Source organism: Neovison vison, chromosome 10, assembly GCF_020171115.1.
Source record: "Neovison vison isolate M4711 chromosome 10, ASM_NN_V1, whole genome shotgun sequence".
NCBI classification, from domain to species: Eukaryota; Metazoa; Chordata; class Mammalia; order Carnivora; family Mustelidae; genus Neogale; species Neogale vison.
Window position 1 is genome coordinate 53894974 of NC_058100.1, and position 19182 is coordinate 53914155.

A 19182-nucleotide genomic window follows, 5' to 3' on the forward strand; every position below is an offset into this window, starting at 1 on the left:
AGCAAGGCTCTGGCTTCCAATACCCACTGTATGATCCTGGACATGTAACTGTCCCACACTTCAGGCATCCTAATTTGCAGCAAGCAGTTCTGGTACCAACCTCGTGGACTCATTGGTTTAAATGTAGAGCATGCAACAAGTATTGGCTCTTTTGTTCTGTAAGTCAACACAGTCTTCAATGATAATGTAAGACGAAGAAACCCAGGGTGCCTGGTTGGCTCAGTGGGTTGGGCCTCTGCCTTTGGCTCAGGTCATGATCTCAGGGTCCTGGGGATCAAGCCCCACACAAACCCTGCACCAGGCTCTCTGTTTGGCAGGGAGCCTGCCTCCCCCTTTCTCTGCCTGCCTCTCTGCCTACTTGTGATCTGTCAAATAAATAAATAAAATCTTAAAAAAAAAAAAGAAGAAGAAGAAGAAATCATCCACCTTTCAAGTGGTTAATTTGCCCAAGGCAACACAGAGCTAATAAAAAGTGGCACCACGGTGTGAAACCAGGCATTTTTACTGCAGTACTGATTCTGACCACTGAGCATTATCAGAGAACATGTCTGCACCAAAAGAAACTAATACTCATACTTACTTAGCTCTGTGGTTGTTCTCTCCTTCAAGAACAGAAAAGCTTGTGATAGCACACCCACCATTGTCTAAGGATGCTGATTTTTCAATGAGACTGTTCACAAAATCATCAAAGTGACTGCCAACTTCCTTCATAAAAAATGGCTTCAATTCCTAGAATTTTAAAGCAAAGTAAAAACAAAAAACATTAGGAACTAACACACGCTTGTGGGTTATTAACATTTTTCCAAAGGATTCTCTTAAACAGAGATGGATCAAAGAAGTCCATGTTAAATCACTTCACAGAAGTAAAAACAGAAAATTGGTTTCTATACAACAGCTACTAGGAGATGATTAAAAGTGTCTTTTCTGAGCTAGGAGTTGAGCTGGAACCTCAAAAACATTGGAAGAATTAAGATTAAGTGAAAAGTTGTACGAAGAGACAATGGCAACACTGTCCCACGTAGAAGGGAAGTGTTAGTTCTGGGCACTGCTGTTCCAGGCACTAGAGATACAACAATGAACAAAACCAAGTCCCCACCTCCATGGAACTTAAATTTCCAAGGAGGGTGGACGGGACACAGAGAATGCCAGATGATGGTACAGAAAGAAATAATGCAGAGGTATGAGGGGGCAGTGGACGTGTTTTTCACAGAGGTCAAAGGAAAGCCTCAAACACAGCACAACATTGGAGATTTGAAGGTAAGAGGGCAAGTTAGTGGGTACCTGTGGGAAAAGTAGCAGGAAGAAAAAAAGCACGAGCGTAGAAAGTCCTAAAGCAGGGAACCTGGACAGGTTTGAGAAGCAGCAAGGAAGGAGGATGTCAAAGCTTAAGAGGAGTGTAAGACCTGAGATTAGAAGAGAAGGCAGGGGTAGGGTACGTGCCTGACTGGCTCAGTTGATAGGTAGAACAAGTGACTTTTTATCTTGGGGTCCTGTGTTCAAGCCCCACATTGGAAGAAGAGCCTACTCTAAAAAAAAAAATTAGGGGTGCCTGGGTGGCTCAGTGGGTTAAGCCACTGCCTTCGGCTCAGGTCATGATCTCAGGGTCCTGGAATCGAGCCCCGCATTGGGCTCTCTGCTCAGCAGGGAGCCTGCTTCCCCACCCCTCTGCCTGCCTCTGCCTACTTGTGATCTGTCAAATACATAAATAAAATCTTTAAAAAATAAAATTTAAAAATAATAAAAATAAATAAAGAAGAAAGGGGGGGCCGCTAAACCATGTAAGGTTTTAAAACTTTGCTCCCTACTCCCATCAGCCCACTGAAATTTTACTCGACTTTAAGAAAAAGGCCTGGAATCTTTAGCTGTGGCTAAGGATGTCAAGCCATTTCTTTTAACAAGGATTCCTCCTACTCTGCAACCAGTCTCCTTCCCAGTTAAGTACTGGATTAAGCAGACCAGAAATATGAAAAAAAAAATCATTAATAAATGTTACACAAATGCCAGTAAAAGCTGTTAAATATCAGGTCCTAATCCACCCAACTCAAAGTGAAGAGCACATGGCCAACGTCGTCCAGCACAAGTCTTGGCTTAGCCTTCCACACAACCCACCTGCACGCTCCTTTGCCTTACACGACAGAACTTGCAGCTTCCGGTCCTATAGTGAGAACACCTACAACCCCCCCACCCTCTTTGTCAACTGTACCCTTTTCTTTTCCCCCTTCCTTCTATTTCCTTCCTTCTGCTCCATATTCCAAAAACTCCTATCTTTTAATCTTTTCCAGTCACTCCACCAGTAAGAGTACCCCTTGTTATCCTAACCCAGTATCCAACCCCAAGAAAACCCACTCTCCAACCCAAGGAACCAAACAGATCTGGACGACTAGGGATATTTTTATTCAGCACCAAAGGTGCTGGTCAAGATACACACAGCCCTGGTCTCACTGAGCTCACCATCCATCAATGAAGAAAGATGTAATTTATTCACAGTGTAGTGAATGTCACAAAGGGGCATTCCGACTAATAGAACGGGGGAAAGAGAAGAGAAAAAGAAGAATCACAGGCATCTCAACAGCGTGAGAGCCAGCATAAGGTGTACAGATGTCAAGTCTCCTTGTAACTTCCTTTCACAACAGCCTCGCCCCGACATCCCATCTACAACCCCAACCCCTCACACCAAAGACAGGACAGAACACATCTCAGGAATGGTGAACTAAAAAGAGCTCTATTTCTAAGATTTTATTTATTTGACAGACACAAGTAGGCAGAGAGGCAGGCAGAGAGAGAGGGGGAAGCAGGCCCCTGGCTAAGCAGAAAACCCGATGCAGGGCTTGTTCCCAGGACCCTAAGATCATGACCTGAGCCAAGGCGAAGGCTTAACCTACTGAGCCACCCAGGCAGCCCCAAAAGTTCCATTTTAGTATGATTAATTTGTGTCTCCTTTCCCTGCAGTAAAATTTATATGCAGGAAGGAAAAAGAGGTCTTTAGTGCTGAGTGGTGAAGTAGTACCTGGGTTCAAATACTACCTCCACCACGGAGTGTGGTGGCCTCAGGCAAGCTCTTTCACTTTTATGAGCAGTTACTCAAGTGCAAAGTTGAGATGAATAAAAGCCCCTAACTTACTAAACTAGTGTAAATTTTTTTAAAAGCCCCAAACAAATCCCCTGCAAAAATTGCCCAGCACAGTACCTGACAGTCATCAGCTTACAGCTGTCTGCTGCTCTACCCAATCAGAACTAACCAATGAAGAGAAAAAAAAAAAGGCACAATAAAAATCATCCTATTAACTATTTTTTATATGTATTTTTATTTAAATTCCAGTTAGTGGGGGCACCTGAGTGGCTCAACTGGTTCGGTATCTGCCTTCAGCTCAGGTCATGATTCCAGGGTCCTGGGGTCCCCATCGGGCTCCCCGCTCAGTGGTGAGCCTGCTTCTCCCTATCCTTCTGCCTCCCCCTGCTTGTGCTCTGTCAAATAAATTAAATCTTTAAAAATAATTAAGTAGGGGTGCCTGGGTGGCTCAGTGGGTTAAGGCCTCTGCCTTTGGCTCAGGGCATGATCCCAAGTTCCTGCGATCAAGCCCCGCCATCAGGCTCTCTGCTCGGCAGCGGAAAGACTGCTTCCTCTTCTTCTGCCTGCCTCTCTGCCTACTTGTGATCTCTGTCTGTCAAATAAATAAATAAAATCTTTAAAAAAAAAAAAAAGTAAAGAAAAGAAGGTCAAAAAAATTTAAAAAAAAATTATTAACATATAATGTATTATTTGCCCCAGGAGTACAGGTCTGTGAACCACCAGGTCTACACTCTTCACAGCTCTCACCACAACATATACCCTCCCCAATGTCCATAACCCAGCCATCCTCTGTATACTCCCCCTAACCCAGCAACCCTGTTTGTTTTGTGAAATTAAGAGTCTCATGGTTTGTCTCCCTTCTGATCCCACCTTCTTTCATTTTTTCTTCCCTATCCCCACAACTCCCCACCATGCCTCTCAAATTCCTCATGTCAGAGAGATCATGTGGTAACTGTCTTTCTCTGATGGACTTATTTCACTCAGCATAACTAATATTCATTTCTTAATGCTGAGATTTCTCCTCTTCTTCTGAGGAATTCAAGTGCACAGGAGCTGCTGCCTCCAGGACACAAGGAAGAACTCAGCTGTGGGCACCAAGTTTCCTTAGCCTTTCCTTTCATGTATCTAAATACTAATGAAAATAAAGAGTGAGTGCTTGTTGCTATCACTCCCCCATATAAGAGGAAATACAGAAAAATACATTACAAACAGTGCTCCACTCCTGCCTTTGGAGTTCTTCCTAAATATGAAACTGTCATTAATCAGAACGTCACACTATGAACATTATAAATCAGAACAACCTGATACTAGTAACCTGAAAATGAGACTGGAGTGTTACAGGCTTTCTAAAAATCTGCTGATCTTCTCAACCTCACCTCTATGAATATTAACTTCAGCCAGCCCATGGATTATAATTGTCCAAGCATGATGACAGATGGACAGAAAGACGACCAAAGAAAGGAGGCAGGCAGTGAATTAGAAACTAGAAAAGCAGGTGCTTAAATCACTGTATTTTAGAGCTCAAAGAAACCTGACACAGGGCTCTATCGCTCAACCCTGAAACCATGAGCTGAGCCAAAATCAAGAATGAGACACCCAAGTGACTGAGCCACCAAGGCACCCCAAGAAACCTCTTTAAAAAAGGGTGGGGGCGGGGTGCCTGGGTGGCTGAGTGGGTTAAAGCCTCTGCCTTCAGCTCAGGTCAGGATCCCAGGGTCCTGGGATCAAGCCCTGCATCGGGCTCTCTGGTGAGCAGGGAGCCTGCTTCTTCCCTCTCTGTGTCTCTCTGCGTACTTGTGATCTCTGTCAAATAAATAAATAAATCTTTTTAAAAAGGGGGGGGCGGGGGCACCTGGGTGGCACAGTGGGTTAAGCCTCTGCCTTCAGCTCAGGTCATGATCTCAGGGTCCTGAAATCAAGCCCTGCATCAGCTCTCTGCTCAGCGGGGAGCCTGCTTCCCCCTCTCTCTGTCTCTCTGCCTACTTGTCATCTCTCTGCCAAATAAATAAATAAAATCTAAAAAAAAAAGACGACAACGACTTGACTTATTCATTTGAGAGACAGAGAGAGAGAACGAGCATGCATACACTGGAAGCCCGTATCTCCCTTTCCCCTTCACTCATTCTGCCCATCCCCTTACCCCTCTCTCCTCTGAAAGAAATCCCATTTTTAAAATAAGCAGCTGAGGGCGCCTGGGTGGCTCAGTGGGTTAAAGCCTCTGCCTTCGGCTCAGGTCATGGTCCCGGGGTCCTGGGATCGAGCCCCACATCGGGCTCTCTGCTCAGCGGGGAGCCTGCTTCCTCCTCTCTCTCTGCCTGCCTCTCTGCCTACTTGTGATCTCTGTCTGTCAAATAAATAAATAAATAATCTTTAAAATAAGCAGCTGAACTGGACAACTTCTAATAATCTAAGAACCACCACCATGAAGCCAAGATCCCACAGTCTGAACACCTACTGAAAGCACTCAGAAGTGAGTGATCAAGAGATGAGGCTGAAGAAGCAAACGGGCTACAGCATGACAGACCCTTAGGCCATTTTACGAATTTTTTATTTTTTCCTAAAGGGCAACTGGAAACCAATGTTGTTTTAAACACGTAACATGCTCAGATCTGCATTTTAGAAAGATAATTCTTCTAAAAAGCCTTCTAAGGAGAGGTTACCTTGAACTGAGTTTTAGAATGAGAAAAGAGCAGGGTCATTTATGGATAGATAAAATCACCCTTTCAAAGGTATGAAGGCATGAAAAAAATAAAAAAGGCAGAGAGAAACACAGAGTAAAAACATACACTGAGAACAGTGTATAAAAAATTATACTCCGACTCCACAAGGTCATATTACTTGCTAGACCATGAACTAACTACTTGTTCCCCTGACTCATTGCCTCGCTTTATACAGACAATCTTTTAAACCCACAGTGGTGTGGAACCAGAAACCGGACCTTTTGGGGCAAAACACAGTAATATTGTGGGGTCACACAACAGAACAAGTAATACAATGTTTAGGTCTTAAACTAAATTAACTCAAGAGAGGTTTCCCCTAACAATTCACTCTAAAGCTATTGCATCTTACTCATTTCTTTCACTGCACTTAGTGCCATCTGAAATTCTATATATTTCTATTTCTTGATGTCTTAATGTCTGCCTCCCCAACCTGAGTTTAAACAGCACGTCTTTTTGTTAACCACTGCACATCTAGTACTCAGCAAAGGAACTGGCAAGACTGCAGACATTAAGTATATTTCAAAACAGCTTTTGAAACCAATCCCTGGCACTGAAACTCCTACTCATACCACTGCTGACTTTACTCAGTGGCTATCACAAAGCAGAAAGTACTTGTGTAAAAGAACTCCCTAGCCCTGCTTTCTTTCTGAAGGTTATGAAGGAAAAGGGACTAAAAATCACTATTGTTGCCATTGTCAGTAATGCCTGGGATTTATTCAACACTTGTGACTGCTAAATGCCAGATACTGTTAGGGGCTTTTATATACTACTAGTTCTAGTTCTAAAACAATCTTTGTGAAATAAGCAACATAATTCCTATTCTACCTAAGAGAGAGCCAAACTCGAACAAATCAAGTAATGTGACTTGTCCAAGGTCACAGAACTTGTAAGCTAACTAGGATGAGAACGAACCCCCAATCTATATGACTCTGAGTTCATAAAACATTATACTGCTTTCCACTGTACTTGATCTAAAATGTTCTCTATAGGGGGGAACCTGGGTGGCTCAGTCATTAAGTGTCTTCCTTCAGCTCAGGTCATGATCCCAGAGTCCTGGGATCGAGCCTTGCATCGGACTCCCTGTTCAGCGGGAAACCTGCCTCTCCCTCTCTCACTTCCCCTGCTTATGTTCCCTCTCTCACTCTGTGTGTCAAATAAATAAATAAATAAATAAAATCTTTTTAAAAATAAAGCATTTTCTATATGCTTAGTACCATAAGCCAAAAATAAAACCTAAAAAAAAGTCAACAGTGTATAGGTAGCCTGAAAATGGTAGGTAACCTAATAAATCAGTCCTATGACAAACATTTCATTTGAATGCACCAATGTAAAAGAGGTTTACAGTCATAAACAGTGCGCTGTAATAAACTCCTCCTCCATATTAAACACACACACACACACACACACACACACACTTGTTTGGAAGTCAAGTCTTGAGCATTAACTACTGCATAATCCTTAATACCAGAAGCCAAAGGTTCAAGATACCCACCTAATGAAATTAGAGCTCTAAACTATAATCCCTTTTGGGGCGCCTGGGTGGCTCAGTGGGTTGAGCCACTGCCTTCGGATCGGGTCATGATCTCAGGGTCCTGGGATCAAGTCCCGCATCGGGCTCTCTGCTCAGCAGGGAGCCTGCTTCCTCCTCTCTCTCTCTGCCTGCCTCTCTGCCTACTTGCAATCTCTCTCTGTCAAATAAATAAATAAAATCTTTAAAAATAATAATAATAATAATAATAATAAACTATAATCCCTTTTTATTTAAAATAAAATATATCCAGAGTGGTCTCCCAGCTTAAGTCAGACTGCAATATTCCTGATATCATGTTATTATCAATACAAACTAAGCTGAAACACATTTATTTTCATCTATTCAGGGAGCTCCCTCATCTTACCCGATTCATATATTCTGCCATTTCTCATCATCTTTACCAACCTCCTTCAGCCATTGTTAAAGGTTAGAAAACCAGAGAGAAGTAAAAATACATTCCTAGTAATTAATGAATGAGACATTCATACAAATGATTGCGAAATCATTTTATATCACATTTTCAAAAACTATTTTAACACAAAAAACCCCATAAAATAATGTCTAAAAATATGTAACTGAACATATGAATTGATGTTATTTTTGCCATTAAGACTTACGCAGTATAAGCCTATTAGTGTCTACACCGTCCACATGAATCTGTGTGTACAATGAAGAAGGAAACAAAATATTGGGGGTGGGGCAGAACCAAAATGTCCCTCAATCAGCGAAATATGTATCACCATCTGACTAGTTTTGATATTTTGGGATTCTCGTTAATGTAAAATAGAGAGTAACTACCACATGTAAGGACCTCAATAAAGCTCTAAAATAATATAATTTATCACAAATACCAACCTACACTGACATCACTTTTCAGCTTTCAAAGAACATTTCTGAAGTATCTAATTCAGTTGTTGTTCCTCTTTTTATCTATTTTATACATGATGTTTTCAGCTAACATGAGGACAGGAACTGTGACTTCTTCGGAATCCCAGCACCTAACACAGTGCCTGAGAAAGGAACCAAGTAGGTTATTCATGGAGCTGGATTACTGAACATTCCTGAGAGGGCACCATGACAGGCACCTTCCTGCATTTGTAAGTGTTGAAATCATAAATAATAATAAACTGATTTTCCCAAGGTTCATCAAAGGAAAGTAGAGACTGATACAGCTACATATTTAAGCAAAATGGAAACAGCCAGAAAGGGAGGGATGAGAATGATACAATCATGTGGACACAGCCAAAAGAAGACATGACCAGAAGGATCAAGGGCAGGGAAGGAGAATGAACAAGCTGTAGTAGAGGCTGTTAGTTATCAACCCCCTCTTGTTTTCCTAACTCAGTCCTACTCCCTGGAACTCAGATGAAGTGGCTGAGTCATCTGGACAATGAACAGGAAAGTCACAGCCTACAAAATCCGAAACACAGAGGTAGAAGGGACCACGGTCCTGGGAGGACCACAGAGTCACCATAACCATTCTAGCCTTCCCACTTCTGATCATTTACATGGAAGGGCAACACACAATGCCACAATTACTTGTGTTCATCTTATGTTAGTCTCCTATAGCACAACCTAACCTCAACGTACATAATAACCAAACAATTTCTGGGCAGGAAAAACTTAAGAGACTTGTCGCTCCAGCAGTCTGCCAATAAATCAAATAGATTGGCCCTATCTAACCACTCACTTTTTTAGAAGAGGTTTCTTGGATGAGCAATAAACCATAAAGGGAAGTCCTCATTTGCAGACATGCCATCTGAGCCTTACTCATTATGGTTTGCTCATTTAATAGTTACGCAACAGTATAAGGTACTGATGTGTGAAATAGTATCTTAAATGCCACACCAGAAGGAAACGAAATATGTTGCAATAAATATGTGTTTTTAAGAAATAGAAATAGGAAGTAATTTTTCATCCCCTCACGTTAGATCTAGGATTCCCTCTATAAAGTTGTATGAATTAATGAAAGTTCTACAAATATTCGTAAGTATCAAGGCACTCACTCCCTTTTAACTCTTCTCATACTCACTTTTCTCAGAAACTGTCCTCAGTGGTTAGACCAGGGCGATACTATATGGCCCTGCCCTTCTGGGCAAAACCCAATTCTCTCTCATAAATCTGAAACTCTGAAAGGGGACTGAAAATCTGATTAACTGAAAAATTCGGAAATACATGATCTCTTGCTATTAAAGCCTTTCCATTTCCAAAACTTAAGTGTTCAACTTCTGGGGTTCTATGAGATACATTCGTATCTTTCAAAGGTTTCCTTTTATACTTAAGCCAGAAGTAGGTTTCTTTTATTTACAACCAAAGAAACTGTTTCAAATAGTTTCATTAACACAATGTTAAAACAAAGTTAATTTATCTATTAACAGTAAATTGGTTGGGATTTAATCACTTGAATCTCCCTTGGACTGTTCCAAGAGCTTTTAAGTCTTATTATAACACAATTCTAAGGACTTCAAAAGGTCATGATTAAGAATTACATGGGAGCACCTGGGTGGCTCAGTGAGTTTAAAGCCTCTGCCTTCAGCTCAGGTCATGATCTCAGGGTCCTATCAAGCCCTGAATTGGGGGGGGGGGTCTCTGCTCAGCAGGGAGCCTGCTTCCTCCTCTCTCTCTGCCTACTTGTGACCTCTGTCAAATAAATAAATAAAATCCTTAAAAATAATAATTATAATAATAAACACATAATGTTGTATAATACCACTAGCACTGGATTTTTTAAATTCAATAATTAAAAACTTTTTTAGTGACAGACAGTATTTGTACCTAGACATGACCTTAACAGATTCAATCAGTTCAACCCACTAATTTCATCATCCTCTCTTGTCATTTGTCTTCCCTTCAGTCTAGAGTTTCAATACCTGACAACCTTTCCACACCTTTCTTTAATACGAGCTCTTCTATCTGTGTAGCTCAACTTTCAGAAAGTCCTTTGTTGGTTGCCAGATTTTGCAAATAAGCATATAGGACACTCAGTTAAATGTGAATTTGATAAACAAATGACTTTTTTAGTGTAATTATATCTCAAATGGTATATGATGACTAAAAAATTATTTATCTGAAATTCAAATTTAGCGAAGTATACTAATTTTATCTGACAATTCCAGTTCTGTGGAGCTGAAAGAGTTGCCCAGTAAAATCTACAGATTATCCATTTCTTTCACACCAGGAAACAGTGAATTAGGAGCAAAAATTTAGATTAGTTATGCAATGACACAGACTACTGGAGCTGAACAGAACCCTGGAGATGGTTAGAACCATGTTTTCACCTTAAAGCTTAGGGGAAGATGGTCCAACCTAGTTGAGAACTGGGTCAGAGTATGACTCAAAACTACAAATGACTAAAAAGATTTTTCATTTTCATTTGTTTTCTTTTTTTTTTTATTTATTTATTTGTCATAGAGAAGCGAGAGCAAGCACAGGCAGACAGAGTGGCAGGCAGAGGCAGAGGGAGAAGCAGGCTCCCCGCCAAGCAAGGAGCCCGATGCGGGACTCGATCCCAGGACACGGGGATCATGACCTGAGCCGAAGGCAGCCACTCAACCAACTGAGCCACCCAGGCGTCCCCATTTTCATTTGTTTTAAAAATTATTTCTAGGGGCAGCTGGGTGGCTCAGTTGGTTAAGCAACCAACTCTTGATCTCAGCTTAAGTCACACTCTTAGGGTATTAAGATCAAACCCCGCCTTGGGGTCCTCACCAACACAGAGCCTGCTTAAGATTCTCTTTTTCTCTCCTTTTCCCTCTGATCCTTCCTGCCCCTCTTCCTCTCTAAAAAAAGAAACAATTATTTCTAAAAGCCCACAAAAGAGAAGAACAAGTACATTTCATGGCCTCCAAATAATATTCACATACCTGTCAACCTCAATGGTCCTTTCACATTAGTAAGCATCAACCCATAAAAAAACAAAGGTAACCATTTAGAAATCAACTTTGTAAATCAGATAATTTAATAAAATTATGTATGTAAACCACCTAGTACACGGTCTAGCCCGTAAGGGACTAGACTGCTAAATGGAGTTCCCTTCTCCTCCCTGCCCGTTTACCCTATAGAATACTAGAATATTACAACAGCTTCCTATCGTGTCTCATCTCCCAAGTCCATACATTATCTTCAACTTTGCTATCAAAATAGCATTCCTAATATATCTCCCTCAAAAATATTCCAATTAACAAACAATGGTAAGATGTTCAATCTCATTAGATATCGTATTACCAATTAAAACATTCCTAAGTCTATAAGCTCACCAAAAAAATTTTGGTGATTAGAAGTAAAAAGGAGGAAGGAAGGACACCATTTCAAGCTGGTACTTAGCAAACTACAGAAGCAGCAGCATTTGAGCTAGAATTTGATGGATATGCAGTATTCTGACTAGTTACAAGTTTCAAGAAGTTACAAGTTACAAGAAGAAAGAGCTTTATGAAGAGGGCATGAAGATAGCGGGGGAAAATGCTTAACAATCTAGTCCCAGTTGTCCAAATGTATTTTTCTTTCTGTCATGCTCTAACAGGAGCACAGATGCCCATCAACTGAAGTGACATTTCCAAGAGATAGTCTAAGCTTCCTACCTCCATACTTCTGCTCAAGCCATACCCTCCCTAACTAACAACAGGAATCCACTTTTAGATTTACTGCTGAGCCTATTCACTACAAACCATGACAGGTGGTGATAGAACCTTTCATATAGCACTTGTACAGACATTCAACTCTATCACGGTTCACTAAAATCAAGTTCTGCTGGTAAAAGCCAGAAAATGAGGGACACCTGGGTGGCTCAGTTAGTCAAGAGCCTTCCACGGGGGTCATGATCCTGAGGTCCTGGGATCTGCCCCACATCAGGATCCCTGCTCAGCCGGAGTTTGCTTATCCCTCTCCATCTGCCTTACCCCCGCTCATGTTCTCTCTCACTCTCTTTCGCTCTCAAAGCAGCAGCTAAAAGTCTTAAAAAATAAAATAAAATAAAATAAATAAAAGCTAGAAAATTGAGAGTGGGGGGCAGGATGGGGAGAAAAAAACAATCAGGTTCTTATGTGTAGGACGACAGAAGTGGCAGGATAGTGTCAACTGAGAAGGAAGGTAAATTATTCTTTAAGCAACAGAGCATCAAACACTTTCTAAACAAAATCCCTTACCCTAACTCTACATTCTTGTTTCACAACAGGAAGCTACTACTTACCTCTGCCTCTGCTGTCAACTGTATCTTCTTTGCCATCAACTGTTTTAAGTTAATCCTACCTAAAGAAAGAAAACAAGGCCAACTCTTAAGGTGATGGATATAGCTATTAACCAGCACTATTTAAATCATGAAGTTGAAAAACAAGCAAAAGGATGACTATGTAAGTTATAATACAACCACAAAACATGATGTAACTCTTAAAAAATGCAGCATGGGCAGAATCAATAGAAGGAAATTTATATATAAAAATGTTAAGGACACCTGGATGGCTCAGTTGGTTAAGTGTCTGCCTTCCGCTTGGTCATAATCCCAGGGTTCTGGGATTGAGTCCTGCATCAGGCTCCCTGCTCAGCAGGGAGAGCCTGCTTCTGCCTCTGCCTGCCACTTCCCCTGCTTGCGCTCTCTCTCTCCAACAAATAAATAAAATCTTACCCCAAAAAATGTTAGGAAGAAAAAACAAAACTAGGTACACACAATAATCAGAACTGTATTAATCGTATGATGCTTTCAGATCCAATTTTGACCATGAGAAATTGGACTCTGAACGGATCTTGCAACTGTGACTACAAAAAATGCACAAGCAACAGTAGAAAACTTGGATACACTGGACTTCATCAAAATTTATTCCTGCAAAGGACAACATAAGGAAAGTAAAAAGACAACTCACAGAACAAGAAAAAAAAATTTTGCAAATGTAATCAGGAACTTTATATATATACACGCACACACACACACACACACACACAAAGAATTCTAACTCAGTAATACAAAGACAAGTAATCCAGTTTAAACATAGGCTAAGTATCTGAGCAGACACTACTCCCCAAAATATATCCTAATAGCCAATACTAAGATACTCCGTATCACTGGCCACCAGTAAAACACAAATCACAACCAAGACAAAACAGTACTTCATGCCCACCCATGGTATGACTACAATCAAAAATAACAAGTGCTGGCCACTGTACACCATAAACTTATACAATGTTAATGTGTCAATTTGAGCTCAATAAAACTGGGGAGAGGAAAAAAGTTGTTTGAGAAGAGTGTTATTTCAGGGACTGGATGTGACAGTTCTTTTGTGATACAATTAGATAAGTGTTTATAAACACCTGTAACAAGAAAATCTGCAAGAATGGTATCCACTTGGTAAGAATAAACAGAGGTTTTGTTTGTTTTTTGTTTGGGGGCACACGGAGTAAAAAAGGTGTTGGCCAGAACATGAAGAAATTAAAACCCTCCTCCACTGCTAGTGGAAATGTAAAATGATGCTCTAAATACCAGTCTGAAAGTTCTTCAAAAGGGTTGACAGAGCTACCACCCGACCAAATCCCAGTCCTAAGTATACACACAAGGGAAATGAAACGTGTCCAGCCAAAAGCCTGAATATGAATGTTTATAGCTGCAGTATCCATAACGAACTGAAAACAACTCCAATATCCATTAACTCAATATTAACAGAATGTTTTTGATCCATATAATGAAATATTACCCAGCAGACAGGAGAGAAACATGAGACACACTTTAATATGTATGAAACCTGAAAACAGCTAAATGAAAGTCACAAAAAAACAACATATTTTAAGATTTCATTTACATGAAATGCAGGAGAGGATTCTACAGAGATTGACAGAAGGCTTGTTGTTGCCCAGGGACCAAGGGTAGAAGTGTGAGGAATGGGGAACGACTGCTAATGGGTACAGACTTGTTTTTTGCTTGTTCTTGCAGGGGGCAAGAAAATTCATTTCGTTCTGAGATGACTAGGTGATTCAGTCCATTAAGCATCTGCCTTCAGCTCAGGTCATGATCCCTAGGATGGAGTCCCACATCAGGACCCCTGCTCAGTGGGAAGTCTACTATTCACCCTTACTTTTGCTCTGATAAATAAATGAAGTATTTAAAAATAAATAAAATTCATTTTGTTCTCATTTCCTTATTCTGAAAGATTCCTTTCTGTATACTAAGTAACATTAACATAGCTTCCTAATGTTTAACTGAGGTTTAGAGTCAATTTTTTTTTTTAAGATTTTTATTATTTATTTGACAGAGATCACAAGTAGGCAGAGAGAGAGGAAGGGAAGCAGGCTCCCTGCCGAGCAGAGAGCCCAATGTGGGGCTTGATCCCAGGACCCTGAGATCATGGCCTGAGCAGAAGGCAGGGTTGTTTAACCCACTGAGCCACCCAGGTGCCCCTAGAGTCAATTATTTTTTTAATTTATTTATCTATTTGAAAGAGATCACAAGTACGCAGAGAGGAAGGTGGGGGGCGGGAGCAGGCTCCCCGCTGAGAAGGGAGCCCAATATGGGGCTCAATCCCAGGACCCTGAGATCTTGACCTGAGCTGAAGGCAGAGGCTTTAACCCACTGAGCCACCCAGACATCCCTAGAATCAATTATTAACTAACACGAGCATCTTTTTCATGATTTTAAAGAGAAACTGATTTTCAATGTACTAAAATATTTCTAATTAGAATTTGTTGCTCTGTATGACTCCCATATACATTGTATATTTTGATTTATTACTGTCACAGATTTGCAGACAGATCCTAATTTTCATACAGAATCACAGTACTATTATAATTGAAGCAAGCAGCAGACTGCCTGCCCTTTCAATATGGGTAGAGATTTGCCTTCATTTATCAGTTTGTCTTCACACACAATATCTTGCATAATTCATCCCGAAAAAAATTTTACGATACCTGGGTGGCTCAGTTGGTTAAGGGTCTGTCTACCTTTGGCTCAGGTCATGATCCTGGGGTCCTTAGGATAGAGCCCCGCATCAGGCTCCTTGCTCAGCAAGGAGCCCGTTTCTCCCTCTGCTTGTGATGGCACTCTAACAAGTAAAATCTTCCCAAAAAATGTGGTTTTAAGGTTTTTTTGAAAAATATCTAACTTGTATCCTTCCTACCTGGAGAAGGAAAAACAAACTGTTAAACAGCTGGGAGCACCTTTGCCTTTGGCAAAACATTCACAGCATAATTCAACACTATTAAGGTAACTGAAGAATTAAATAGTAATGCAAAAGCTAATGTCCATTCTATTAAACCTGGTGCCCATACACTGCTCACTCTTCTTACTATAATAATCTCTTCCTGGAAATTTTTGTTATGGTTAGATTTTTCTGAGTTACAGTTTTACTGGAATCTAAGTTTGACATAGACTTATCTTGAAATGGTGTATTTCATATTTTTTCAAATCACATTTTCAAACATTATAGTAGCTTTCATTTTTTATTTTTTTCAAAGCTTATTTTCAAATATTAATAGTACCTTCTTCAGAAAAGGAATTTCATAATCTAATAGCAAATGTTACTTTTATCATTTTAAGTGAAATGTAAAGTTACCTGTTGTACTATGGGAACCAAGGCTATCAGCCACCATCATGTGTAGAGACCTTCCACACAAATGAATAAACAAAACAGACTGAGAGCTGAAACACGTGAAGTGGAAAACTAAAACTTCTAGCTCCCGAAGTCTTTGAAAAAACTGTAAGGTAACTTCTTGTCATTTTAGTAATAATTTTTAAATGAGAATTTCTATTTTCTCATCTATTCTCCTTGGCAAAATCTACTTGAGTATTTTTGTTTGTGTGAACAATTGCTACTGCATATTATACTTACCCTTCAGGGCACTCAAAAGTTTTAAGTAATTTTCCAGAAATAATTACTTTCTCAGTGCTAAAACGAAAACCACAGGCCCAAAATGGAGTTGCATATGGTAGGACAAGTCACCAAAAGGAACGTAACCTACTTAAATTTGCAACCACTTCCAGAAATGCAGTTTTAACCAATCAGGAATTTTCTGATCAGCATCAATGAGGTAACAGCCTGTCACATGGCCCTCTCCTCTCAACTCCCCTCTACTTTGCAGAAGGGTGATGTCCAATTCATGAATCAATTAATAAAGCCAATTAGATTTCAACTTCTCCCAGTCGAATTTTCTTTTTAAGATTTTATTTATTTGAGAGAGAGAGATTTTGACAGCATTTTTCCTCACATTGAGACTACCCTCTGAAGGCCTCACTCAGAATATCAAAGCTACCTAGTGGAATGAAGCACTTGCCTGCCTAAACGGGTAGAGCGTGTGACTCTTGACTGATCATGGGTTTGTTGAGTTTTATTTAGCTCCATGTTGGGTGTAGAGATAACTTAAAAAAAAAAAAAAATTAAAGTTTACCTGGGTAGCTCAGTTGCTTAGACATCCAGCTCTTGGTTTTTTGGCTCTGGTCATGATCTCAGGGGTTGTGGGACTGAGCCCAGCATGGAGCCTCAGCATGAAGTTTGCTTCAAAGATCCTCCCCCTCTGCTCCTCTCCCCATGCACCCATACCCCCCCCCTAAATAAACCTTTAAAAAAAATTTTTTTTAGGGGCGCCTGGGTGGCTCAGTGGGTTAAAGCCTCTGCCTTCCGCTCAGGTGATCTCAGGGTCCTGGGATCGAGTCCCGCGTCGGGCTCTCTGCTCAGCGGGGAGCCTGCTACCTCCTCTCTCTGCCTGCTTCTCTGCCTACTTGTGATCTGTCAAATAAATAATTTTTTTTTAAGATTTTATTTACTTATTTGACAGACAAGTAGGCAGAGAGGCAGGCAGAGACAGAGAGAGTTCGGCCTCTGCTTCTGCCTCTGCCTCCTGCTCCCTCTGCTTGTGCTCCCGGTCTCTGTCAAATAAATAAATAAATAAAATCTTTAAAGAAAAAAAAGCCAATTCTACTTATTTTTCTTCACCTTAAAATTAATTTCATGTAATAGTCAAAACAAAGTTACTTTCTTCCTACCTCAAAATTTAAAAATCAAATGTCATAAAAGTCAAAAGAAGCAAGCCCTAAAAGCTAACATCCAATGATTAAAGACACACATCCAACCCCGTAAGTCAAGTCAAGGTTTCTAAGTTTCTAAAACACTGACCCTGAAATAGTGATAAGCCAGGACTGAAAGTCATACGACTTCTGAAAGATCTGCCTAGGTCTAGTAATATCACTAACTGATAACATCTAATGAGTACACCCAAGGATAAGTCCATAAAAAAACCAATTTACATTTTGTTTTCTCCTAGCCTTCTGATCTCCAACAAATCAGGCATCCAACATTTACCTTCGTGAACATTATCTAACCTTTGTAAAGTCTACAGTATTTAACTGAAATACCACAAATTTATTCCCTGAAGTATCAAAAGTCTTATTTTAACTATTTTTTAAAAGATTTATTTATTTTAAAGAGAGAGAGTACACACACATGCACCCAGTGAGGGGGGGGGTGGTCAGGGACAGAGAGAATCCCAGACTTCCCTCTAAGCATGGAGGCAGAATCAGGGCTCCATCTCACAGCCCTGAGATCACGACCTGAGCTGAAATCAAGAGTCTGCCTCATTTTAGTCAGTTTAAAAAAAAAAAAAAAAAAACAACTAGGGATGCCTGGGTGACTCATCTAAGTGTCTGCCTTCAGCTCAGATCATGATCTCAGAGTCCTAGGATGGAGCCTGTATGCTCCCTTCCCCCCAACCCCCTTCCCCGTTCAGTGGGGAATCTGCTTCACCCCCGCCCCTGCCCCTCCTCCAGCTAAGATCCATGTGCGTGCACAGAAGACTGTATATAAAGTAAAATTTTTTTTGAAGATTTTATTTATTTATTTATTTGACAGACAGATCACAAGTAGGCAGAGGCAGGCAGAGAGAGGAGGAAGCAGGCTCCCCGCCGACCAGAGAGCCCGATGTAGGGCTCGATCCCAGGACCCTGGCATCATGACCTGAGCCAAAGGCAGAGGATTTAACCCTCTGAGCCACCCAAGCGCCCCTATAAAACAATATCTTAAAAAAAAAGATTTCTTGGGGCGCCTGGGTGGCTCAGTGGGTTAAGCCGCTGCCTTCTGCTCAGGTCATGATCTCGGAGTCCTGGGATCGAGTGCCACGTCGGGCTCTCTGCTCAGCAGGGAGCCTACTTCCTTCTATCTCTCTCTGCCTGCCTCTTCATCTACTTGTGATCTCTCTCTGTCAAATAAATAAATAAAATCTTTAAAAAAAAAAAAAGATTTTTTACTTACTGCACTGTGCTATCATAGCAATACCTCCAGTAAAACGGAGATGAAAGCAATCAGGACTACAATAAACTCTTTTCAACTTGGGCTACCTCTTCACAACTTTGCACCAAAAATCTGCTTTCTGTAGCAAGCCCATATTTATACTACTCTGCCAAAGTCACCCTGAAGGAAAAGGCAGATAACCAAGCTCATTAAGTTGGTAACTCATTTATTCATTCTATTATGTATCTGACTCATTAAATGAAAACCCACTGAGTACTCAAAATAGAGTGGTACACATGTACTCCAAACCCTTCCTTTAGGATCTCAGGAGAAATGTGCGAACATAGATAATTACAACACACAGAGGACTGTGCAGTGGAGGGAGCTTTTGCAGAGTAAGTAAATAATATTTGAGCTGAGTCCCAGGTTAATAAAGGAAAATCATAGTAACAGATGCTAGAAAGATTATTTCAGGCAGAGGAGAGAACATGAAGACATAAAAACCTGGGGTAAATGTCTCTCTAGATGCCAGGCTTGCTTGCTTTACAAACTAAATTTAACAGGCTTTTGCCTAAGGTAAGGTTAGCTTTTATCTACCCTTTTTTTTTTTTTTTAAGATTTATTTGTCTATCTCTCAGGGCAAGAGCATGTATGCATGCACAAGCA

The 19182-nt window shown here is 40.6% G+C and overlaps 1 protein-coding gene across 3 annotated transcripts in view; it reads right to left on the reverse strand.

The window, feature by feature from the left end:
• SOAT1 (sterol O-acyltransferase 1) overlaps positions 1-19182 on the reverse strand; it is a 72072-nt gene that overhangs the window by 18076 nt on the left and 34814 nt on the right. For 2 of the 3 annotated variants that reach the window (XM_044267317.1, XM_044267316.1), the window contains exons 3-4: positions 12507-12565; positions 581-729 (exon numbers count right to left, since the gene is read on the reverse strand). In XM_044267317.1, coding sequence (XP_044123252.1) covers positions 581-729; positions 12507-12565 — 208 coding nt within the window. The remainder of the gene's footprint in view (positions 1-580; positions 730-12506; positions 12566-19182) is intronic. The other variant, XM_044267318.1, reaches the window with a different exon arrangement.